This window comes from Culex quinquefasciatus, chromosome 3 (assembly GCF_015732765.1).
Source record: "Culex quinquefasciatus strain JHB chromosome 3, VPISU_Cqui_1.0_pri_paternal, whole genome shotgun sequence".
In the NCBI taxonomy this organism is placed as follows: Eukaryota; Metazoa; Arthropoda; class Insecta; order Diptera; family Culicidae; genus Culex; species Culex quinquefasciatus.
The window spans coordinates 47,555,226-47,581,672 of record NC_051863.1 but is presented as its reverse complement, the minus strand read 5'-3'; the positions used below and the strand labels follow the sequence as shown (position 1 = coordinate 47,581,672).

The 26,447-nt window shown below is 39.5% G+C and overlaps 2 protein-coding genes across 5 annotated transcripts in view; both read right to left on the bottom strand.

Moving 5' to 3' along the window:
- The window catches only part of LOC6052037 (GTPase-activating Rap/Ran-GAP domain-like protein 3), a 333,316-nt gene that overhangs the window by 303,222 nt on the left and 3,647 nt on the right, over positions 1–26,447 (bottom strand). The window contains exons 1-2 of one of the 3 annotated variants that reach the window (XM_038264585.1): positions 9,781–9,978; positions 4,202–4,801 (exon numbers count right to left, since the gene is read on the bottom strand). The exons of 1 other annotated variant lie outside the window; for it this stretch is intronic. In XM_038264585.1, coding sequence (XP_038120513.1) covers positions 4,202–4,689 — 488 coding nt within the window. In that variant the 5' untranslated portion in view covers positions 4,690–4,801; positions 9,781–9,978. Of the gene's footprint in view, positions 1–4,201; positions 4,802–9,780; positions 9,979–26,447 lie in introns of those variants that run through there. One more of the 3 variants, XM_038264586.1, reaches the window with a different exon arrangement.
- LOC119770173 lies at positions 17,192–19,587 on the bottom strand. Of its 2 annotated transcripts, none has more exons than XM_038264597.1 (2): positions 17,434–19,587; positions 17,192–17,370 (listed from the first exon to the last, which is right to left on the bottom strand). In XM_038264597.1, exon 1 carries the CDS (start codon positions 19,529–19,531, stop codon positions 17,801–17,803), a length of 1,731 nt encoding a protein of 576 aa, XP_038120525.1. In that variant the 5' UTR covers positions 19,532–19,587; the 3' UTR covers positions 17,192–17,370; positions 17,434–17,800. The 2 variants fall into 2 exon arrangements, with proteins under 2 accessions (XP_038120525.1, XP_038120524.1); XM_038264596.1 differs by having other exon boundaries at positions 17,193–17,554; positions 17,622–19,587.

Genomic DNA, 26,447 nt, shown 5'->3' with positions numbered 1-26,447 from the left:
ATACTGAGAAACCAAAGTAAGAGTTGTACAAAATCTCTACTACCCAGTCCTAAACTTTGTAAAGATCATCCAAAGATCATCACATTTTTGTCTCACCCCTTAAACTTGAACATCAATCAAACTACCAACTATTCCGTCGATTTGCACGCGGGACACCACACCGTCAGAATTCCATTCAATTCTCCGCGATAGAGCCCCAAGTGCTTGCGATTCCAATTCCAGATCACAAATCAACAAGCCGGGTTCTGATGTGGCATATTTGCTCATTGTATACGCAAATAGAAACGCGCCGTGGAACAACTTTTCCATCCGATGGCGGATCCGGGCTCGCCGGGGGAAAATGTGTACCATTGTGGGTTGCGATGTGTGGCTTTGCGTGAAATGCTGGCAAAACTTTTCGGTCGTGGTAGGTTCTGCCGAAAAGTGAGAGGGTTTTGCCTGTATGCTTTGTTTCAAAACTAATTGAAAAGTTATACGGAATGAAAAGTTAGCTCACCAATTATGCGAGTTGAGCGGAAATTGATCACCCATAGATTAGTTGAACGGATTATGACACAAACTACTTTTCGCATTGTTATACCTGTACCTCAGAGGTGTTGATTTGGAAGTTGATACAATAAACTCAATTAAAATAAAATGATAGTAAAATGGTTCATAACATCATAGCTCGTTAGGCTAAATGAATTTTAGCACTTGGTTTGTATTCAACTATTAAGTGTTATACTCTCTGCGCTTTGCAATCTACTAGCTTGTCAAATATTCGAAAATGAAACTCTATTCAGCGAGTTTTGTTACATATTAGCCCGTCCAGAAAATTGAAACCCAGACCGTACAGCTTCATAATCCACTCAATTTAAGTTTCACCGTGCAACATTTTAGCTTGCATCTATACTTTCCCAGCAACTCTCGTAACCTATTTCGCTCGGGTGCGCTCAACGAGTGCCAATCGCCTGTCGATTTAGCGCAAACACCCGCCCACTCCGTGTCCCTCCCGACATGGAATCGTTTCCATATGGTTCCCCATCTCAGCAGCATCTCGCTAGTAGATAAAAGCAAAGCGCCAGATCATTCGTCACTGTCAGCATCATGTCATGCATGTTTCATTGATGACTCTCACTGCAAATCAATACCCATATAGCAAACGAACTCTGCTATTTACTTTTTATTTTATTCATGATTGGTGAACATTTCCCGCCAGTTTGACTTTTTGAACTAATCAATCAAGGTTATTTACAGAATTTGCATCAATCCAAAATTTGACAAAACTTCACGAGGAAAATTGCTTTCAAACCAAATCCATTAAATGTTCTTCAACAAATCGGAAGTGACTCTGATACCCATCAGAACCGAAGTCCAGAAAACTGTAAATTCCAGCTAGATAGAAGAATCAGCTCAAATAACCTTCATCCATCCATGGTTGTCGAAGGAGGGGAAATCCTGACTAAATGGGATCAATGCAAAGTTGATAAAACCATTTATTTGTCGATTGAAGCATGATTTCCTCACTGGACACTTTATTTCGTTGAGCTTCAAGCAAATTTGATGCAACCCTGGTGTAACCAGCTGGTTGGGTAGATTAAATGGTAATTTATGGCCACATGCTCTGCCGTGGATCCGAGCGATAATTCACTGATGGTTGACCTTTATCCGTACAATCCAACCGGTATGAATATTCATAACCATAGTTCATCGCCGACTAGCTGCCCAAAATTAAAGTGAATTTACAGAATCTTTAAATTTGAACAATTTTCAGACACTAAATATAAATTATTCTGTTTGAGCAATTCGGTCCCAAAAATTAGATAAGATTGATGATTTTATTGTTCCCGGCGATAAGCTTTTCGATTTTCTAGCAAAAACCACGTTTTAGACTGGATACTGAACATTTGATATGCTCAATGAATTTGGACAACTTTATTTTTTCGTGCTATTTTTATTAAATTTATTTACCGAATTCAATTTTATTTACAAAAAATCATACCTCGGAATCGTGTCAATTGATATTAACCATTTTTTTATATGCGCAATTCTCTACCAAAACCGGAAATGAATTTTATTTTTTATTTTTTATTTGGCTCAAACTTTGTGGGGGCCTTCCCCATGACCAAAGAAGCTATTTTGTGTCATTGGTTCACCCATACAAGTCTCCATACAATTTTGGCAGCTGTCCATACAAAAATGATACGTAAATATTCAAACAGCTGTAACTTTTGAGTAAATTTTCTGATCAATTTGGTGTCTTCAGCAAAGTTATAGGTATTGTTAAGGACTATTGAGAAAAGAATAAAAACACGCAAAAAAAATTGGTGAGTTTTTAATAAACTTTTTTTTTACGAAAAAACAATTTCTCAAAATACGTATTTTTTAAATTTACGAGATTTTTTTATATAATTTAGGGGACCAAAACCCGCAACTTTTGAGCCATTGAAAAGTATGGTCAAAAAATCTGCCGCCGAGTTAATAATTTTAAAAAAAAAATAGAGATTTTTGAAAAAAATCGAAATTTCATACAAAAACCATTTTTAACCAAATTTTTTTATGCAAATTTAAATTTGCAATCGAAAACTACTTTAGAGATTTTTGATAAAGGGCTCCGTTTTCAAGATATAGCCACCGAAAGTTTTCGAATGGATCGGAAAATTTCACGAAAGTTTCATGTTTTAACATTAAGAATCGGACCATTAGTTGCTGAGATATCGACATTAGAAAATGGTGGGCTGTTTGGGTGAGGCTGAGAAAACTTCAATTTTCCTGTTTCTTTTTCTTAAAGCGGCTGTATCTCAGCAACCAGAGGTCCAATCTTCAATGTCTCTTAGACAATTTTATAGCAAATTTTCTGAACTTTAAAAAAAATATTTTTAGAAATGGTCACTCATGGTCACTATTTTTAAAAATCGAAATACTGCAAATATTTCGCTAAAGTCAAACTTTCGGTGGCTATATCTTGAAAACGGAGCCCTTTATCAAAAAATCTCTAAAGTAAAGTCGATTCCAAATTAAATTTTGCATTAAAAAATAACGTCAAATTTGTTTTTGCATAAAATTTCGATTTTTTCCAAAAATCACTATTTTTTCAAAAAATCATAACTCGGTGGCAGATTTTTTGATCATGTTTCTTTATGGCTCAAAAGTTGCGGATGTACAGTACATACATATAAAAAATACGATTTTTTGGGAAATTGAGTTTTTGTGAAAAAAGTTAATTAAAAAATCTGCATTTTTTTCCGTGTACCTATTTTTTTCTCAATAGTCCTCAACAATACCTACAACTTTGCCGAAGACACCAGATTGATCAGAAAATTCACTCAGAAGTTACAGCTGTTTGAATATTTACATACCATTTTTGTATGGACAGCAGCCAAAATTGCTTATTTGGTCATAGGGAAGGGCCCCACAAAGTTTGAGCCAAATAAAAAAAAAATACAAATAAAATCCATTTCCGGTTTAGGTAGAGAATTGCTAGCGTGTTTCAAGGGACCTCAAACTGCATGCTTCCCCTCAAGATGAGGCTGCGCAGAAATTTTGTTGGACGGTATTATTCGTCCTATTAATTTCCTATTAATCCTATTAAATAATTTTGAAGAAAAATCGAAAATACTGTTAGGTAAAATCACACGCACGAGGCGAACAAAAACATAAAATCAAAGCATTCTTTTTAAAATAATGTTAATATGGGAAATATAGCAATTCTTTACCCATTTTAAACAGCAGCCACCCAGAACTTTGATCTTGAATTACATCTTGAATTATAAAAATAAAGTGTTTCTGACTATTTCAAAGTAATAAATGGCTCAAGCAGGAAATGGAGCAAGTAACTCACTATTGTTGGTGTATCTGGTAATGCTGTTTGGATAGCAGCAAACTGCAAAATTGACGTGAATCGGTCAAAAGCTTAGTGTTCGAAAATTGGTATAGCTCCTTTCTTTCAAATCACAACAAACATCGTACACGTAGTAGATTGAAGCCCGTCAACGGTGACTGCCTTTGATATCTAATTACTGGTCCAGATTTATCCGGCATCCAGAAAAAAAGAACATCCGTCTCAATGTTTTCCCAGCTCGTTCTTTTAACCTAATTTCACCGTTCCCGTACTGGACATCCATTCTCCCTCCCCTGCACGATACCCTTGGAATTAAAATCCTAAACACACAAATCCAATCTACTGTCCAAACCCCATCGTCCACCCTCCGTACACTCTTACCTTCCATCCGCGGCCAGAAGTTGCTCATTCCACTTGGCCACGCAAACGCTGGTGCTCCGACTCCGCAACTTCCGACAGCTGTCCTGCCGCTGTTCCAGCAGCACTTCATCCCCGGCAGATCGATACGCAGCACCACTTGCAGCACTGCCACGTCTGCCGTCCTGAGCCATGAGCTGCTGCTGCTGCTGCACCCCCACCGCCACAACGACCGGAAGCATTTTCTTCGATTTTGCAAATTTTGGCGAAGACGCTCCCAGCAGTCTGTCGCCGAAACTTTGGGCGCGCGAAAATTTAGGCGATTTTTTACCCGAACTGGCACCACTGCCACCGCCATAGGTGCCCCCGGGCAGTAAACTGTTCACCGCGTCCCGATGCTCTTCCTGGGACGGCCGTAGCAGCCGCGTCTCGTCGAAGCTGGTGCCGTGGAAGTTCGACGCACGGCGTGGTTGAGGATGAAGGGTTCGCGAGGAGGGCCGCTTGTCGGCCATTTTGGATGGTTTTGGCGGCAACTCGAAGAAGGGGGTTTTTTAAATGCTGCAGAAATGTTCTGTCACTTTGGTTCACACATTCAATGCTTTTCAGGATGAATTTGTTTCCTCACTTTTTGAATTTGAATAGTTGATTGCCAATTATCAATATTATCAAATGCGTTTTATCATTATTTCATCACCATGGTATGGAGAATCGATTCCCATTTTCGTTTTTTGAAGAAAAAAAAATAAGTTCGAACCACTTTTCAAAAAACAGTTTTAATAAATGATTTTTGTATTTTTTTTTCCTGCATTTTTCATGAGTCTTTTTCTATCATCTCAGACTATTTCCTAAAAAAAAATTGAAAAAAAATCCGAAAATGTATAGAAGTAGCGTGTAATTTTCTTTCAGTGTATTTTTTCAGCAAGCCCGTCCAAATTTCTTTGCACATAACTAGGCCTGCAAAAAGTTTCCAACCCAGCGTACACATGAAGCAAACCAAATGTCAGTTCACTGCTAGCATGTGACTGCAAGCCTACTGTGTCTATTCAACCACTGCCGCCTGACTTGTGCCGGTCGGCTGCTGGAGAATGAGAGACGTGAAAAAATGAGCTACACTCACTCATATGACTGACTCGTAAAATGCTCTTTAAACACTATTTTGACTATTTTCAAACAATTGAATGGTTGTAGACTGTACAAAACACTTAAAACAACCATAACTTATATTCAAAATTACATTTCCACGCAAAAATATGAACTTTTGGTGTAAAAACTTGTTTCTTTATGTGTGTGCGTGCAACGTCGAATGAGCGTTGGTCGACTACTGCCTCGCATTGCAGCTGCTCAATGAGCTAGGGCACTCACGACTGCGCCGGGTTTGTTTATGTCACGGTTTTGCGGTTCAGTGAATGGATCTCAAAAATTCGTGTCAGCGTCACCGATTTTCGCGTCATGACCCCTGACATTTTCAGCACATATGACACATGTGACATAACCAAACGTTTCCCACGTCAGAAATTCCAGTTCTGGATTCTGGATTTTAAGGGAGCTGAAGTTTTTCAAGAATTACGCTATTTTACAAATAATTTTGTATTATCTTTCAACGTGTATATTACCCTTAACAAATGACCGTATAATTTATCTAAGAATAGTTTCATTTGTACTTATTAGACCAATGAAGTATTTTAAATTTTTTGTTTTGGTATTTCAAAGAAGATTTTTTTTAAGTGAAGATGAATTACAAATTTTAATTGATGTGACCTTAAAAATTCATGCTCAAGTTAATGCATTGTTTACACTTTTTTTAAAATCTAGTTGGCTTTGTTTTCAGTATCATTTGATTCAAAATACTTTTGTAAAAATTCTTGTAATTTTTACATTGTTTTGACAAAAGCAGTTTTCAAATGTTTTTTTTATTATGTTTTTATATTAAATTGATTCTGAGGGGAAAATAGATTGACGTTTCTGTATTGATCAATTCCAGCTCAAATCAGGATTTTTTCTGATATTTTTGTACCCGACCCTCTCCAATTTCAATGAAACTTTGTAGACATGCTAGGCTTATACTGAAACCCCGTTGGTTTGACACCAATTGTTGTCAAACGAACGGGTACACAGAGCTTACACTTACCACCAAACGTTTGCACAGTGGTAAAAAAGGACCCAAAAAAAACCGCAACATGATTTCGCGCAAACCATCGATTGCTATACACCAAAAACTTCGTTTTTGCACCAAGAACAATAATCCGATGAAAACAATCCTAGAATAATATTACATACCATAGGACCTATCGGAACCGGTTCCACCGATCTCCGGTGGCCACATTCGGAACCGGATTAGGAAACAGCGTAAACTAGTCATGCGACGTATCAAACTTCTTGATTTTGGATGGTTAACCTGTGGCCACATCCGAAGATCATATTTGACAAATTCCTGAAACTACACTTGCGACAATACAAACTTCATGTTTTTAAAAGAGGAGTGTACTATTCATGTCCCCATCCAAAATATTGTATTTAATTTTATTCTAGGATTGTTTTGCATGACTATTAATGGTAGAAGCCTCCAGTCCGTGCAGTGCGATTTTTCATCGGATTAATGTTCCTGATGCAAAAACGAAGCTTTTGGTGTATAGCAATCGATGGTTTGCGCGAAATCATGTTGCTGTAATTTTTTGGGCCCTTTTTTCCCACTGTAGTTTGTTTGAAAGTGTGTGTGAGTCCCGTGTAAAAAGTGACAGTGCGTCACTTTTTAGATTGACTTTGTCAAACCAACGGGGTACAAACTAAAAAAGTGTCAAACGAAAAAGTGACCAACCAGGATTAGCCATTTTTGTGTATTTGGAGCTAATTGTACTCGAAAATGACATTTGAGAAGGGCCTAAGTTAGTTAAATATTTTTGCCTTCCTCACCTCAATGAGGAAAGGCTATAAAATCACTCGAAAAATGAACTTCTTTATTTGACCTCGTAGAACCACCTTCACGTATACCTATCGACTCAGAATCAAATTCTGAACAAATGTCTGTGCGTGTGTCTGGATGTGAGTCCGTGCACCCAAAAATATGCACTCGATTATCTCCGGACTGGCTGAACCGATTTAGACTGTTTTGGTCTCATTCGATCCGTCTTGGGGTCCCACAAGACCCTAGTTAATATTATGAAGTTTAGAAAAGTACTTCAAAAGTTATGCTAAAAAACGGTTTTAGCTAAACTTCGGAAGATTGTAAAAAGGGTGGTTTTTGTAAGAAAACCCGTCATGCTATATATTGTTAGAAAGGTATTTGAATGACCTTCCCAACGCGTCCAAAAGATTGAAGATCTGACAACCCCATCAAAAGTTATGAGCACTTAAGTTTATTTATAAACTTTTTTGAGGCCGGATCTCGAATATTTTGATGAAAAAGTTGTGCGGATCCATTATGCGACCCATCGTTGGATAGGTAATCAAAACGAGCCCAAAAGATTGAAAATCTGACAACCCTATCAAAAGTTATAAGTACTTTAGTGTTTTCGATACAAATGTTTTGGGGGCTGATCTCAGATATTTTGATAAAAATAAGTGTTATTTATACGATGTGTACTGTATTCACTTTATGAATGTGAGAAAGGCACCAACCACCTAAAGGTGGATTAAGTAACGTTTTTTATTTTGCTTTTTAAAAATTACTGTATCTCTTAATATCAAAAAGTGGTCAAAGAAAAAAGTGGTTGAAAAAAAACTGAAAGAAAAATACACGCCACTTCTGTGTGATTTTTTTTTTTCAATTTATAAGTTTAAAATTGCAATTTTAAGGTGATGTCGCGATTTTTTTCGTTCAGTATTTTTGAGGAAATAGCCTAAGATGTTACGAAAATTCTATGTCAGGGTATGTCTCTCCTAAAAAATACATAAATCATTTACTTAATCTGTTTTTTAGAAAAAGTGGTCTAAACGTCAAAATTTTCAAAAACCGATAGTGGGAATTCTCCAGACAATTATACATTAAAGTATCCATTGTCCTGTTTCCTGTTATGAAGGTAGAAAAAATAGGCTTTTTGGTGGTTTTTGGCAATTTCGATATGATAGACTTAATTTCTCATTCTTAAAAATATTTTCATCGGTAAACCCATCCAATTTCCCATTAGTGTGTCCTTGGGACTTATTTTTTGACTAGTTCAGACTAGATTATACAAACGCATAGGAAAAAATTTACTTCGGATAATCGAAACATTTTTTTGTTTTTTTTCGATTTCTCAAAATGACGGTGATGAAATATTCAGAAAATGCATTTTGTAATTTTTAGGACAATCAAGCATTCGAATTTGACAAAAATGGGGTCGCAGAGTTTGAATTTGATGTTCAAAGAAAGAAAATTAAAGAATTCACCCTAATTCTCCATAAAAACTTTGTAGGGAAACTATTCGGCCCTGTTTAAATGTTTAACGAAAATCTAAGTGCACGTTTTTTCTGGGGATTCCAAAGCTTATGCTTCACCTCAAGTTGACCTTGCGCAGTCATGTTTGTCAATTTTCGTAGGTCGGTGTTATCAAACACAATTATTGTATTAATTTGCTTAATAACTAATATAAAAAGTAATGGTTTGTATTGAGAAACACCATGCCCTAAACATAAATTACACGCTAGATAAAGCTAAACTGCATTAAAGCCCTGGCCCATTAGGGTGTAATATGGTTGTATGGAAAAAAATAAAGTTGTCCAAATTTAGCGAGCACAGCAATTTTTCAGTTCCTTTTGGGGTCCTAAACAACTCCCCAAAGTTTGGGAACGATTGGTTTAGTCCTCACTTTGCGCAAAGCGATTCAATTTTCCATATAAATTTGTATGGGAAAAACCATTTTTTTGGATTTTGATATTTATAAAATCCACGTTTCACGCTGTACTAAAACCGGATTCATATTCGGATGCTCTGGAATGTGCTCTACAACTTTCCCGAAGAGAGTATGGTGCTAACTTGCTCCTATAAAAAGATACAGCGTTTTCAAAACTCGTCTAAAACGTGTTTTTTGATCGAAAATCACGTTTTAGACGAGTTTTGAGGACGCTGTATCTTCTTTCAGCGACAAGCTAGCACCATACTCTCTTCGGGAAAGTTGTAGAGCACATTCCAGAGCATCCGAATATGAATCCGGTTTTAGTACAGCGTGAAACGTGGATTTTATAAATATCAAAATCCAAAAAAATGGTTTTTCCCATACAAATTTATATGGAAAATTGAATCGCTTTGCGCAAAGTGAGGACTAAACCAATCGTTCCCAAACTTTGGGGAGTTGTTTAGGACCCCAAAAGGAACTGAAAAATTGCTGTGCTGGAAAATCGATTTTCATATTACACCCTACTGGCCCATATTAATATTAGAAAAGTACCGCTACGCCACCTATTCCCATACATCCTGATAATCTGTACATGGCCCTAATCCGTGTATCAACTGCTGTAACTACACTCTCGGTGAGAATTTCTTCAACTGCTACAACAGCAATTACAGCACCACACTCGCTGCTCCTTTCACCTGTGTAACCGTATCCACCATTAGAAACACCCAGCACCAGCAGATCTAGGCTCTCTCCACCGAAGCGCAAAAACATCCGCACCGAAGAAGCACTTACGCCGTTATGTTTCTATCGCCCTAATCGGATTACACAACCCTCGCGCGGAAAGTGGGGATTCAGCAAAACAGCACTCTTGAGCTGCAGTTCACCGGAGTGCAAACAACCGCAACCGATGACGACGACGTTGACGACCGAACCGCGAAGCCGGGAAATGCTTCTCCAACCTGTTGTCGCGTTGAACCTCCGTACGGTACTGAGGCATCGGGACTGTGAACTTGATGGAATACCGTTCCCGCGGATGCTGCGCTGGGAAAACCGCATTTTGCCTAGCCGGCCCGCCGTCCTGAAAAGTGTCCCCGGCCCGACGATGACGACGACAACAGTTGCGGATGATAATTTTCGTTTTCCTCTATTTTGATTTTTTACCTTGTTGCTTCTGCTGAACCTCCCGAGGCGGTAAAGTCTAGTCGTCGCTATAGCTATAGCCGTACGTATAACTTCTAAGCCGCTGCATGTAGAGGTCGGGTCTGGGTCGACGACGGAATACCAACGTTGACCTGGTGGGTGAGGATTAGTTCGCCGAAAGTCGTTTCGTGGAATCAGTGCGATCTGGGTGTGGTCAATCGGAAAAATCGTTAACTCATAGGAATTACATGCTCGATATAAGGGAGATGAAAGGTGTTGAATCCTAATGAAAAATCGTGAGGAAAATCCAATTACGTTACTGAAACAAAAGAGTTGTAAGATGTTTAACCATAAGGAAGATCCAATTCCGTTACGCAAGGTAAAGATATTCTGTAATCTAAGGGTCGACGCTGAATTGATCGAAACGTTAACAGAGTAAACAGACATTTCACCAATTTTTATTTATCAGAATTACACATTCGACGAAACCGGCCTTCGGCCAAATGTTCCAGACTCGACCTAGTCTCCAGAATCCGCTTCAGTAGCATATTTTTATCGTGCTCGTCCAGCCAAGGATTCTTGCGGTACATATTACAGGAATCTGATGTAGGGGAAACCCACCAATTTCAGCCACTGTTACTTCTTCAGTTATTTGGAGTCGAAAAAAAGTTTTTTTCGTAGAAATGTAGAACAAAAACTGCAAAAAGATAAGTCACTAAGCATGACCTGTATGAAAACAGGTAGCCTTCCCCTTTAAATACCGACTGCTCAGCTTTCAGCCACTTTGCGCCGGGAGGTCCCGTCTGATGTGGTGACAGCGAGCTTTGAAGAGCAGAGCTTTCTCTTATGGCTTGCATAGAAATGGAAAGGGGTTATCCCGGGTTCCCAAAATAGCATTACTGACCCTGCGGTGGTGTGGTGGTGTACAAAGCCGCTCTTCACAGTGAAGAATATCTCCTGTTAAAATTTCTCTTAAAATAAGGAAAATATGAAACAATCAATTTTTTATGAATTTTTGGGTTTTTTGACGGCTTTCTTCACAAAAATATAATTTTCGTTTTTTTTAACTGTGCTCACACCCCAACTATTAAAAAATGTATTAACATTCAGCTGACGGCGGTCGGTGTCAACGGCCCGGGGCCAGAACGGAACCGGCTCCGGTTGACATCAGATGGACGAAAGGCGGAAACGGATAGAAATCCGCTGCACAGTCCGGTTAGCATGGATGGTGGAGAATAAATTACCCGCATCTGGATCGGGGCGGGCTTCTGTTTGCGCTGCAATTTGGAAAAATGGTACGGGATCCGGTATCCTTGGCAAATTATCTTTCTGTGAAGATCAATGCTTGCAATTTTAATGGACTTAATTAATTTAATTTTAATTAAAAGGATCGAAAATAGAAAGATATAAACCAGCTTCATAAATAAGATTGTTCAATTTTAATTCAGTTTTGAGTACAGTCCAGACTCGATTATCCAAAGTTTCTATTATCCGATTGTTTGTATGGGACTTCGGATAATCGAATCGCGACCAAAAAAATTTTATTTCGTATTTTTTTATTTTTTTATGTCAAATTTGAGTTCCGCATCCCCATTTTAGTCAAAATTGAATTGTTGAAAGCCTATTAAATTAGAAAATGTATTTATTCAATATTTAAACTCCGTTGTTTTGACCACCATCTTGGAATTATACATTTTTAGAGTATTTTAGAGAACAAACAATCAAGAATAAGACAACGAAAAAACTTTTTTTTTTCTTGGTTCGATTAATTCGAAGTTTCGATTATCCAAAGTGAAATTTTGCCATGGCCTTCGGACAATCGAGTCTGGACTGTATGAAGAAATCCTAAATACTGTTCATAAGAACTTAAAATATGTGAGCAATTCTCTACGTAATCGGTCTTTTTTCTTCAATTTTAATTTTTGTATTTTTTAATCCGACTGAAACTTTGTTGGTGCCTTCGGTATGCCCAAAAAAGCCATTTTGCATCATTAGTTTGTCCATATAATTTTCCATACAAATTTGGCAGCTGTCCAAACAAAAATGATGTGTAATAATTCAAAAATCTGTATCTTTTGAAGGAATTTTGTGATTGATTTGGTGTCTTGGGCAAAGTTGTAGGTATGGATATGGACTACACTGGAAAAAAATGATACACGGTAAACAAAATTTGGTGATTTTGTTATTTAACTTTTTATCACTAAAACTTGATTTGCAAAAAAACACTATTTTTATTTTTTTTATTTTTTGATATGTTTTAGAGGACATAAAATGCCAACTTTTCAGAAATTTCCAGGTTGTGCAAAAAATCATTGACCGAGTTATGAATTTTTGAACCAATACTAATTTTTTCAAAAAATCGAAATATTGGTCGCAAATTTTTTTCAATTTCATTTTTCGATGTAAATTGAATTTGCAATCAAAAAGTCTTTCAGTGAAATTTTGATAAAGTGCACCGTTTTCAGGTTAAATCCATATTTAGGTGACTTTTTTGAAAATAGTCGCAGTTTTTCATTTTTTAAAATTGGTGCACAGCTCCCTCCGTGTACGCACGAGAGCATGCAGCTAGTGCTCAGTGCTCCATTGTTTTTTCGATTTTTTTCGCCGTAATTGATTGTGGTTACCCGCGAGTTTGCTTCTCCAGCATGCCAAAGGCCGGCCGTGGCCGTGGCAGTTCGAGTGCGGCCTCGAAAAACCCGCGAAGTTCGTCTACCGGCCGTGTGCAAAAAGGTAAACAAACCAACGCCGTGTCGACCGCCATCGCGCAGGGGAGCGTGAGCGCAGAAGGAATCGACAAAAAGTTACTACACCCCGGGTATGTTCCAAGATCACCAGTGCGAACCCGTTCGGGTACCTCCGGTGCCACGACCAGTGGCACATCAACATCCGCCAACATTCCCATCAGGAACGAGTTCCAGATGCTGAGCGACGACGAAGAAAACAACAACACCGACGGTAGCACCACTACCGACGACGACGATTACGATGTTCGTGCACGGAAAAAAGTGCCGACGCCAAAAAAGAATAATTCTCCAACGGAACGAAGACCACCTCCAATTTTTGTTTTGGACACGTTGGCAGACGATGTTGACGAGTTGCTGGAAGGCCTCGGATATTGTCTGAAAATCGGTAAGTCGGCAGTGCAAGTGATCACACTGAATAAAAAGAGCTTCGACCTGGTGTTTGAAGAATTGAAGCGTAGCAACTTCAACTTCTACACATTCAACCCCGAGAAGCCCCCTGTTAAGGTCGTCTTGCAGGGTTATCAAGACCGTCCGATCTCCGACCTGAAGGGTCACCTTTCGGACGCCGGAATAAAACCGCGGGAGATTAAAGTGCTCTCGCGCAAGACAACGGTAACAGGTACACACACACTGTACCTGTTGTACTTCGACCGCGGCACCGTCAAGATCCAAGACCTGCGGCGGACTAAGACGTTGGACGGTTTTGGGTAAACTGGCGGTTTTACACCAAGAACCCGACGGACGTAGCGCAATGCCACCGTTGCCAGAAATTCGGCCACGGCTCGCGGAACTGCAACCTCCGGCCCCGCTGCGTGAAGTGCGGTGAGTCACACCTCTCGGAGGCGTGCGCACTGCCACGAAAGGCGGACTTGGGGGACAAGGCAGAACAAACCAAACCGCGCGTAAAGTGCGCGAACTGTGACGGCAACCATACCGGCAATTACCGCGGATGCATCGCGCGCAAGGCCTACCTCGAGGAGCAGGAAAAGAGAAAGAAGAAAGCAGCAGCGTCCCACTCTCCTCAGCGAAGTACGAGCGCAGCCGTTCCTGCAGCTGGACAGCTTACGGTTCCAGCGGAAAACTCAGCGTTCCCTCCTGGTTGGGGGCGTTCGTTCGCCAGCGTGGTCGCTGCCGGTAGCGGCAGTACGGCCCAGCAAGAAGTCACCGGGGAAGATCTCTTCACCCTGCCGGAGTTCTTTGCTCTCGCGGGGGAGATGATGACGCGGTTTCGGAGCTGCCGTAACAAGGCAGAGCAATTTCTGGCCCTCGGGGAGCTGATGATCAAGCACATCTACAAAGGATAAATTACCTGTGATCTAGATATAAGCTTTCTCTTCCTCTATCCCCTTTCCTTTGCAATTTCTGTAAGTTTTTTTTTATAGTTTTTACTTACTCTTGCTAAGGAGCGGCCGTGGCTGACTGGTTACGGTGTTCGCTTTGTAAGCGAATGGTTCTGGGTTCGATTCCCATCTGCTCCCAACGAGAAAGTTAAGAACACATAATTTGAAATGATGAATATGAACGAAAAATCAAAGTCGCTCGAGGCGGGGTTCGATCCCCCGTCCTTTGGATTGGCAAGCAAAAATGCTAACCACTAGGCCATGACGACTTGGTGAGCGTGGACTGGAATTAGGAATACTGTTACAGAGAGCGAGTTGTGGCGCTATAACCACGGCAAATAGTGTCCAGGGCATTCGTGGAAATACAATGTCCCATCCCAGAGGGTCCCGGAGTACCAAACCTTCTTAGCATGGTGCTCCCAACGAATACAACCAAAATCTCGGAGCGTATGGTGGTGTGTCCCCACGCTTCTTCCTCCCTGTCGATTCAGAATTGTGTTGTTGTTCGAACACTCTGTGCTCAAACTCAACCCAATTACGAGTCATCTCTGCGATACGGCTTTACGCAGTAGGCCTGGCCGCTTTAACGCTTGTGATGTTTCAATGCATTCTAATGCAATGGCGCACTACAAATGTTAATAAATGACAAGAAGAGAGCTAGGCGTCATCTAACCTAAGGCACTCTCCAGGATCCCTTCGAAAGATTGGCTGCGCTAGGGTCTGATTAGATTAGATTAGATTAGATAGTTTTTACTTACTCTTGCTAGTGCCTTAGTTAAAGAAATAATTGTTCCTAAAAGGATTATGATGCAACACACAGCTGTAAGGAACTCCAAAACTCTGTTATGCACTTCAAAATAACTCATTGTATCTTGATTATTCACCAATAAAACCGAATTGAATTGAAAAAAAAATTGGTGCACATGTTTGCCCACTTTTGAAAATAATATTTTTGATAAGCTGAATTTTTTTTCAATATTTTGCTTCTTCGGACTTTGTTGATACGACCTTTAGTTGCTGAGATATTGCCATGCAAAGGTTTAAAAACAAGAAAATTGATGTTTTCTAAGTCTCACCAAAACAACCCACCATTTTTCAATGTCGATATCTCAGCAACTAATGGTCCGATTTTCAATGTTAATGTATGAAACATTTGTGAAATTTTTCGATCTTTTCGAAAACAATATTTTTAAAATTTTCAAATCAAGACTAACATTTTAAAAGGGCGTAATATTGAATTTTTTTTTTTGCGACCAATATTTCGATTTTTTGAAAAAATCAGTATTGATTCAAAAATTCATAACTCGTTCAAAGATTTTTTGCACGACCTGGAAATTTCTGAAAAGTTGGCATTTTATGTCCGCAATTGAAAACTTTAAATGGTCGTATCTCAAAACAGCCCTATTTTTTTTTAATTTGACCTCACCATCATATTCCCCGGCCAATTTTACATAAGAATCACTTATCGACAGAAAGGAATATGATTCGTTCCAGAGATATCGAATTTTAAAGTTTTGAGTATTTGAGATTACCGTAAACCGGGGTGACTTTGATAGGATTTCAATTTGTTTTTAGAATATTTTCTAACAGGTAAGGTTTTTCTCAAGATTATTATTTTTAAAACATGTACTGGGGTAGACCACACAAAGTCCATGCACTATTTCGGAAAAAAGGTTTTTTCAATAATGTTTAGAATAATAGTTACATAAAAAATTCTTAGTTTTAATACCGGCGTGACTTTGATAGTCATTGTTTTTCTTGTTAAAATCATATTTAAGATGTTCAAACTTTATTTGTACGCTAAATGTACCATCACTAAAGAAGCTGATATAGTTTTTAAGAAAAAAAATCAATGTTTATATTTAGTTAACTAGGTGTATAAGCTTTTTAGCAAAATACATATAAATTTTAGGTAAAATTGTTAATAAGTCGGAATTTTGCCTGAAATTTGTTAAAACTAGTTTTGTTTGTAAAATTATGGATTTATATTGCATTTAATACTGAATTTAAAGCACGAATCACAAGTTTTCACATTTTACATGAAATTTGTTCAACTGAAATTGCCTATAAATTTGGAGATTTTTTTTTAATTGTGTTTCAAAAACGCATATTATTTATTATTTACAAACTTTTTTAACGTTCTCATAGTGGAAAATTGTCCAAAGAATCCGAAAATGCATTCCGTTTTCCGATTAAAAATCATGTTCATTGTGAAAATCAAGACACTTTGAGAAGTTTAAAATAATGACTTTCATCACCATTTTCTTAACTATATTTAACTAACTTTTTAAACTTGTCAAAATTTTATGAAATGTTCTTCTTGAGGTACTTTGAATACTTTTCTACCACGGCAGTATGTTTCTAAACCATTCCTTACGTGTTTTAATTGTACTCTTCATTTTGCGGAAAAATCGCAAACCTATCAAAGTCACCCCGGCTATCAAAGTCACCCCGTTTTACGGTACCTACATCAGCTGCACTCGCCGCACCTGCTAGAAGCACTCAGTCGTGCTGATGAATAATTACTACCTGTTTATTTATTGAAACAATATTTCATCCCAAATAACCATTAGCAAATTAGGAAAATATTGAATGTACACTACTGTAGGAAACTGCTGTATAATCTTAAATAAAGAAAAAAGCATACGGTGAATGTGTGTGCTAGCCCAAGAATGGAATTCCCGCAGAGCTAGCAGGAAATTGCAATTGATCTTGTAAGTAACACTTAAGAAAAAGTGTACGATACATTATCGTGTTAAAAATTATGAATTAACATGAATGAAACTCTTGTGAAACATGATTAAGGAGGAGGATTTCTGGAAAGTATAAAACTGAAAAATGTAAGTAAATCACAAAGATTAATCTGATTTATTATCTGATTAAGATCAAATTCAGTTTTTTTGATTTCGGCACCGTCCGAACAATAATCTTTTTTTTTGTTTGTCAATCAATTAGAAATCTTGAAAGACGATACAGCTGCTGTCCACATGTAACAGAATCATCAATTATTCAGATTCTGGCTCACAATATCAATCTTTCAAACAGTGTTGGCTGTGGCCAACGGGAGGATTCATCCGGTTTATTAATCACAGTCCGGGGACATTAAAACAAAGCTGTTTGCATGTCTTAGTCGGTATATTTGGTAGATTAATAAATTCCTGCAGCGGTAAAATACATATATTGTTTAAAAAATAGCCTTCTAAATGGAAAAACGAACTTACGTTTTTGCTCCCTAATGCAATTCGGTGGCCAATCGGCAAATCCGGTCGAGCTTGGTTTGGCTGAACTCATGATCATCTCTCATGGTTCAACGGGTTTTAGGTTATGTAATTTCACATAAAGCTAATTGAAGAAAAAAGTGCAAAATTCATTAGATTTTAACCCCAAGTGGTTGCACTGAATAAATTACCGTTCTGAGAACAGAAAATTAAGGAAATTAGTAAATTTTAAAGATAATATCGCTGTGAAGCAGCACACATGGATTTCACTTCTGCTTCTTAACCAATTCGGATGACTTTTGGTCCAGCGCTCAAGTCAGATTGACAGTCGAATGCAGGTGACAACTGCATTGACTGATCAGGAGGTGCGTTAAGCGCTTCGGCGCGTAACAGTCCCCCCAGGTACACCGAACCAATCTGTGCGGTTTACCTTCCACCGCACCGAGTGTCCAGACGGCTCCAGGTGAAAATGATCAACGACGTCAAGCAATGAACTTGCGGGTGAAGGAGTCCATTCAGCAGGTGAGCAACCTTTCCTGAACGCAATCTTCATATAGCTCGTACTCACGATGATGTGTAGATCTGCGGTGTGTTGTGGTGTACTGGTTCTCGTGGTGATTGTGTGTGCGCGAACACTCTGTAAACAACTGATCCGATCTTGGTAGGTCCCCCGTTCAACGTTTACTTTCGACACAAGCATCAAATCGGGTCCCTTCGGCGGGTCAAAGTGAAGTGATATTCCTCGTGCGCTGCTGTTCCCGGTTAGGCTTGAAGGTACCAAAGTGTTCCAGCTGGACTGGAAATGTAGTCGAACTTGTTCAGCACCCCGTAGTACTGCGGCCTTCGGTACGCGCAAGGTGTTGAAGTACGAGGTTTGGAAAAATCGCAGGTTTGTTCTGAGGAGTTTAGTCATCTGGACGACCGAGTTTCGCAGGTCGTTGAATTCGGTGTTGTCACATTCCATACTCACAAGCGACTGGGTTGGCCGGTTGGTTAGGCTCACTTGTGTGTCGTAGTATGATCCGAACGTGAACATTTGCCGATCTTTCTTGTTTTCCTTTTCGTGGTAAGTAGTCGGGGTGCGAGACAGTATTTGTGTCGTGAGTCTACCTTGTGTTAAGATCGGAAAACAGCTGATCGTCAGAGCTTGGTATTGGTAGCGGACGATACGACTCCGAACGATCGACCAAGCGTTGGCGGCACGGTAGACGTCGGTGTGATTGGTGGCCGTCCACAGATATTGTTGACCCGCGGATCGGTAATGTTGTTGGAGCTGGAAGCTGGCATTTTCCTCTTCCAGTTGTCCATCGTTGGTTGTTCGTGCGGAGTTGGCACGCTGTTTTGATTTGGCGACTTCTGTGTGCGGGGGTTGGCTGGCCGTCGAGCATGTTGGAGATGGTGTCCAGTGCCATTTGCGCTGACTGGACGCTGGATTTGGCACATCAACTGGATTGAGTTTAGCGAGTGAAGTTTGACTCACTATTGCGCCCGATTGAGCTGGGATTGAGTAATCCACGGTTGTCACTTGATGGTCAGATGGTTGGGCATCGGAAGAAACCCCAAGCAGTGCATACTTTCGATTAAAAACGTCACGTTCCAGATCCAGTTTCTTCTTGAGCAGGTCTTGTTCTTGTTGTATTTTTTGAAGCTTGAGATCGGCAAGTTTGAGGTGAAACTTGAGGGAGGTTTTTGTTGATGTCGAAGGCGTACATTTGTTTGCTCGTGGACCTGGTCCAATGCCGGGCAACTTGTGCTGCAACAGTGGCCTGGCATGGTTTTGAACCGTGGGCTGAGGTGAGTGAGGGTGTTGAAAAACGGAGAAACTGGTTGATTCTTTGCTGATACTTGTAGCAGAAGGACGTTTCTGCTGACCAGCTGTTTGAGGAGTACATGAATGTGAGCTTGGCTTGGAGTGCCCGATCGCGATGCTGCATTTGGGCAAATTCCAGGCAAGGTGCTCAGTCTCATTTGGTACTCCAACACAGCTTTGGTGGCGTCTCAGCAGATAGGCATCAACATGCGTCGTTTCTCTGGCTTCTGGCCCTCTGCCAAAGCAATTAACAACGTGACCATGGTGACATGGCCGGATTGGGTTCGGCATTACCGGATTGGCCGCGTTTGCTCGTGTGCAAACGAATTTATTAAAATGTTGTTTAAATTATTAAGCTGTTGCCGGGCGGATGGGCAACGGGTTAAGGTGATCGTTTTCCGGATTATTAATCACCGATTCGCCACAAGAAGTCAAACAACTCGGTTGAAGTTTCGTAAGTGGTTTAATGGAATCCATTGGGTTGATTAATAATTTCCTAATAGGAGAGGGGAAACAGTAGGATAAGTATAATACAAAAAATCGCTTCTTGCGAGTAACTAAATCTAACTTACGTTTAATCTTCGTTGATCACTCTTTGTGATTAAATCCAATCATGTCGCAATTAAGCTAAAGAGTTTCTAGGTTAGGCATATTCGGCGCGCGAAACAGCTAGTGAATGTTGGGAAACTGGTTACAAAATTGCCCGAAAACTTATTGTTTAACTACTTACTACCTACAGGCCCTAATAGGGGGCAAATATAGGCCGATCTCGGCATAAAATAATATAAGAAAAGCTCAATTTTACACCGCGTGCACTTTCACTCCGATTATTCTTATAAGTCATCAGCAGGTCGAAGTGCTGACCACTGACGGATCGATCGGTAAGGTACGCGGCGTTCGGGCGGATGGGCAACGGGTTAAGGTGATCGTTTTCCGGATTATTAATCACCGATTCGCCACAAGAAGTCAAACAACTCGGTTGAAGTTTCGTAAGTGGTTTAATGGAATCCATTGGGTTGATTAATAATTTCCTAATAGGAGAGGGGAAACAGTAGGATAAGTATAATACAAAAAATCGCTTCTTGCGAGTAACTAAATCTAACTTACGTTTAATCTTCGTTGATCACTCTTTGTGATTAAATCCAATCATGTCGCAATTAAGCTAAAGAGTTTCTAGGTTAGGCATATTCGGCGCGCGAAACAGCTAGTGAATGTTGGGAAACTGGTTACAAAATTGCCCGAAAACTTATTGTTTAACTACTTACTACCTACAGGCCCTAATAGGGGGCAAATATAGGCCGATCTCGGCATAAAATAATATAAGAAAAGCTCAATTTTACACCGCGTGCACTTTCACTCCGATTATTCTTATAAGTCATCAGCAGGTCGAAGTGCTGACCACTGACGGATCGATCGGTAAGGTACGCGGCGTTCGGGATGCCTCGGTGTGTGTGACTTGTTGGACAAAGGTGCGTGTAGCGCTTGCTGCGCGTAACACTCCCCCCAGGTACACCGAACCTTCGGTCGGTTTACATTCCGTCGCACCGATTGTCTTACGGTTATGTTCTGTTGTCTACGCGGGAGAGCGGGCGAAAAGTTCGATTTCCTGTTGTCGTCTTCAACTTGATCCGTTGAAAGCAGGTACCACGACAGCCGAAGATCGTTAAAAACTGGTTCGCTAAGTAGACCGGATGAGTTCCTTCTTGCGGTCGTCACTTGATTCTTGGTCAGGAGTACTGCACTGTTGGTCCCAAGCTGGTAGGCTTGGCCACGTCGCTTCGAAGATCCGATTTGTTGTTGAATATCGAAGCGTTGGCCCGTTGGTTTGAGACGGACGCGCTTCTTGTTCCTCGACTTCAACAAATGAACTCGTTGTGGCCGGTGCGTTTCCGGCTCCAGAAACAGGTTTGGTTGGCGACGTCGGTTCGATCCGGTGCTGCTGTGGAACTTCGACAGCAGTTCTCCCAGTACCGTTTTGTTGAGTTCTGCGATGTTGAACGACGAATGAAGGCGTAGAGCGGGATGGCAGCAATCTTTGTTTACTTGTGCATCAAATTGTGTTCGTTGTGCTTTGTTTTCAAAACCCGCTCCGTGAAGTAAACAAGACTCGGAGTTGGCATTTTCCTCTCCATGTTGTCCCTTTCGCGGATTACAGAAGTCGATCGTCGTTTGAAGAAAAATTAGCATCTTTTTTTTGGAAGAGGAGTGGCCAACAGGGACATCTCTGGACAGGGCATTGACGAAATTCGTGGTGGTACCAGGAACGACAAATTGGTCGTGTGAATCCTGATCGATGCTTGTGGGACTTTGTTCCGATGGGTGAAAAGAAATGGCTTTAGGCGGCAAAACAAGTGGTGTGGTTTCTTGTTTTTGGCTGCCGAGCCGCTGTAATCTTTTCCCAGTTGTCCTGCTAGAAGCCATCCTGCCAGCGCGGATGGTTTGTTCGAGCAGCATGTACTCCTCATTAAAGCGTACCCGTTCAGAATCAAATTTCCGCTTGATCTTGGCGTGTTCTTCTTCTAGCCTCCTCAGTTCCAGGTCGAGGGAGGCTCGACGAGACATGCCAGGTACTTCGTTGCGTGATTCGACAGGAACTTGGAACAGGTTGATCCGTGACGGACTTGAAGAAGCTGCAATGTTGGCAGAATTTGCTGCAGCAATTGGCTTCTCACGGATGGCTGCTTGGGAAGTATGGTCCGAAAGCGAGCTTGGTGTCCGGAACTCGGTTGCAGTGCTGCATTTGAGGCTTCTCCAGACTTGTTGCTCGGCTTCGACAGATTTTCCGACGCAGTCGTATTCATGTCCTATCCGCTTGGATTTTGTCCCGTTCCATTCTTGTACGGTAAGTTGCGTACCCACTAGATCGTCAATATTGTCTTGCATGGCCCTGTGGTGGATTGACATGGCTGGATCTGGTCGCGTTTACTTCCATCAGTAAACGAAATTATTAAGATGTTGGCTGTGGCCAACGGGAGGATTCATCCGGTTTATTAATCACAGTCCGGGGACATTAAAACAAAGCTGTTTGCATGTCTTAGTCGGTATATTTGGTAGATTAATAAATTCCTGCAGCGGTAAAATACATATATTGTTTAAAAAATAGCCTTCTAAATGGAAAAACGAACTTACGTTTTTGCTCCTAATGCAATTCGGTGGCCAATCGGCAAATCCGGTCGAGCTTGGTTTGGCTGAACTCATGATCATCTCTCATGGTTCAACGGGTTTTAGGTTATGTAATTTCACATAAAGCTAATTGAAGAAAAAAGTGCAAAATTCATTAGATTTTAACCCCAAGTGGTTGCACTGAATAAATTACCGTTCTGAGAACAGAAAATTAAGGAAATTAGTAAATTTTAAAGATAATATCGCTGTGAAGCAGCACACATGGATTTCACTTCTGCTTCTTAACCAATTCGGATGACTTTTGGTCCAGCGCTCAAGTCAGATTGACAGTCGAATGCAGGTGACAACTGCATTGACTGATCAGGAGGTGCGTTAAGCGCTTCGGCGCGTAACAAACAGTAAGGCAGATTTTGGGGTTTTTGCTGAATGGCACTATTTCGCTACCGCACATGGCAATAGCTTTAGAACCCATGAGGGTAATTTCATCTACTACAGCCAGCTCTACATTTGTTCTCGATTCAAATAGAAGAAATAATTTGATAAAGTGGGAAGAAATGAGGAATTAGGAAAAATATAAAATAATATAAAAATGATATTTTTTTGAAAATTGTATTGTTAAAACTCTGTTAAAAAAAAGTCCAAATTTTACTTAATATGGTTCAATGATACTGAGATTATGAAAAACAGTGCATTAGAAATTACCCAATAAATATTCCTTAAACAAAAAATAGATTGTTCAAGGTATTGATTATCTCAAAATCGTATAAAATTGAAAAAATTATTCGTCTTACAGAACACCAGGTAGTTATTATTGAACAGCGCTTCTGAGTGCTTCTAGCATATGCGGCGAATGAAGCTAATGTAGGTAATCTCAAAAACTAAAAACTTTAAAATTCGATATCTCTGGAACGAAAAATATTCCTTTCTGTCGATAAGTGATTCTTATGTAAAATCGGACGGGGAATACGATGGTGAGGTCAAATTTAAAAAATAAATAGGGCTGTTTTGAGATACGGCCATTTAAAGTTTTCAATTGCGCAATACAGGTAGAAAACATATTTTAATCTAAATTTTGATCACGGAAATGGATTCTACGTCCAATTTCCTTCAAAATTGAGTCTAAGACCGACCCTCTAAGATGTGTGGTTCCTGAGTTATCGTCGTTTGAAGATAGGGGTTTTGCTCAAAAATCGTCAAAAAGTCGATTTTTTGGGAGGGTACAAAAATGGAGAGGGGGTGGTCCGATTTGGATGAAATTCGGGATTTTTGCATGTTTTGATAGTCTTAACAGCTCTGCCAAATTTGAGCAGAATCGGAGATGGTAATTTTCAAATGCTGTTCCGCTTCAGATGGAATGACCCATAGACAAACTAATGATGCAAAATGGCTTCTTTGGGCATACCGAAGGCACCAAAAAAGTTTCAATCGGATTAAAAAATACGATAAAAATCGAATGACCGAAATCTGAAAGAACTGCTCCTGTGCAAAACACGGCTAAAGCCATTGTTTTTTTGTTGAAAAAAAAAACCGCAAAAGATTAATTGTTGCAAAATGCATTTTTTGTCCATTTCAAATATTTTAGCAATTACACTTTGATTTTTTGAATTTACATGCAAAAAGAGCAATTCTAGCCCAAAACAGGATTTTCTTAGACACTTTTTTCTCGACCCTCTCCGTTATCAATGAAACTTTGTAGACAAGTTATCCTACGCTTATATAAATAAGACATTTTTGTGTATATGGTGCCAGTTGCACTCGGTAATGACATTTGGTATAGGCTTAAGTGTATTAATTTCTTTTTATTTTGAAATTTATATATTGCTGTATCTCGAAGCCGTTGCATCGTATCAAAAAGTGGATAAGGATAAACTTGTAGAAAACCTGATGGTCTTTATGCTAAAAAAAAATGCACTGAAAGAAAAAAAACGCCACTTCTAAGAGATTTTTATTTATTTTTAAAGTTTAAAAGTAAAATATTTAAAAAAAAACTTATGTTCCTTAATTTTCTAATATTTATAAAAGGTTACGATTTTAGCAAAGTACTAATAGTGAACCATTATTTTTCACTATCTAGGCAAAAAAGATGATTATTTTTCATAAAAATACTTTTTTTGTGTACTTCATAGCTTCTTGCCAGGTGAGCCGACTCAAGGGGAGGCACGGGTCCTTTTGATTGTAAAATTGTTAACGCAACGCACGCATTTTTTGTATATTCTGTAGAAATGAAATCTCCTAATCTGACTACGGCGTCAACTCGAGTTCTTATAGTTTAGCCGACTCCGACTGCGGCTATTCGAGTTTTGACGACTCCGGCTCTGACTCCAGGTCCCGACTCCACCGACTCCGACTACACAGCCCTTATAAATACTGTGAAATTATGTTTGATTTTAACAATTTTGTTAGCTCCTTAAAAATTAACATTCAAGATTAAATAGTATTAAGACTCAGCGATTTAATAATCACAAAACAATTCCACAATTTTTCTCTGATATAATAACCAACATTATTTGAATATGTACTGTAAAAACGAAAGTTATGCAAAAAGGGTCTCACGGAAAAAAATAACTCGCACTTATAAATTTCATCCGAAAAAAAAACAAACCAGTGAAAAACATGCTCATGGAGGAAAAAATAAGCACCTTACTTGCAATTCGTAAATGCAACCTAATTAGCAAGAAACTCTCCGTTTGTTGCATCCTCCTCGACAGTTTGTAACGGTATTTCAAAAGCCTCTTTTCTCACGATTCCGCAAATTTCAGCCTCGCTACGGTTCATTAACTTTTAAGCGGAATTTTCAAAAGCCCTTCCGCACATAAACAGCCAAAACCATTGCAACGCTAATCCAAAGCTTTGTGCAGGCTTCTAAAGAGCAAGTTTTATGCTGCTGTGGACTCTGGTGGAACCATTTACGGGGGAGGGCATTGGACGTCGGACGAACACGTGCAGAAAGTGCAGCGACCCAGTTCATGGCCTGGACCCGAAGTTATGGCTGCACTTATGAAACCACGCTAAGTGGTAAAGTGGGTTGACGAGTAGTGGAGAGTTCGATTTTGACCAGTCAGGATCAAAGCATTTCCGTAGAGCCAGTTGCACTGGTTTGCTCACAGAGTATGACGTGGTGAAAAGTATTACTTTTATTGTGAAATTGACATAATCTAGACTGAAATAACACCATCTTTTAACCATACTTATAAAGGAAAGGAACTTGATCACGTTGTGTCTAACATTTCCCAGCAAAACCCCTGAGGGCAGCATTTCAAGAATTTCAAATTTCCAAAGCAAACTTACACACACACACACCAACAGATTTGTCAGCCCCGCCCACTGAAAGGCGAGCTTAGAAGAAAACCGATATGACAAACAAAGACCGGAAGGAAAATATTTCCATAGCATGTTCAAGTTTTGGAACGAAACCATATACCATAAACCATGGTACTTCCAGAGGAAAGAATTTGCTCTTCGACATGCCGATCTCAAGCAGGGGAAAAACTTTTGGATACATTGAATTTAACTATGGCTTGGGGAAATACTTGCTTGGCATATAATCTTATATATATCTGATATAACATACTTGAAAATTTTCTTTGGCTTTCTTTTTATTGTTGTCTGAATATATTGACTTTATCAAAATTCTTTTAAATATGGAAAAAACAATCATAAAAAGAATCCAAGTGGTTACAATCAAAATAGATTTAAAGCTTAGAAATCCTCATAAACCGCCACAAACAAAGCTTCCAACCTTTTCTGAGAATGTAAAGCTTCACAAACAAGACCAACAAAAAAAAACGTGCCCCCAATTAGCTCGTTAATATGATAACTTTGTCTCGTCACCCCCAATTTCCGTCGTCAAATAGCGAAAGTTAGCTCGTTCTAAAATTTAATTTCATTCCCAACCTTCAAAACGCGGTTGTCACGAGTAGGTACGTTTGAAAAACGTAGAGTAAGTTGGGGCCAATTGTTTGAAGCAGAGATTTGTTCAAAATATGGTTTTTTTTGTCAGAAATTAAAAATTAAAAAAAATGTAAGAGTAAAATAAATATAAAATTTCTATTGGACCAGATATTGTACAAAAAAAAGGTTTTTT

Bases quoted from the DNA above. Each gene is read 5' to 3' on its own strand.
- LOC119770173 (XM_038264597.1), bottom strand. From the start codon at position 19,531: ATGCCGAACCCAATCCGGCCATGTCACCATGGTCACGTTGTTAATTGC.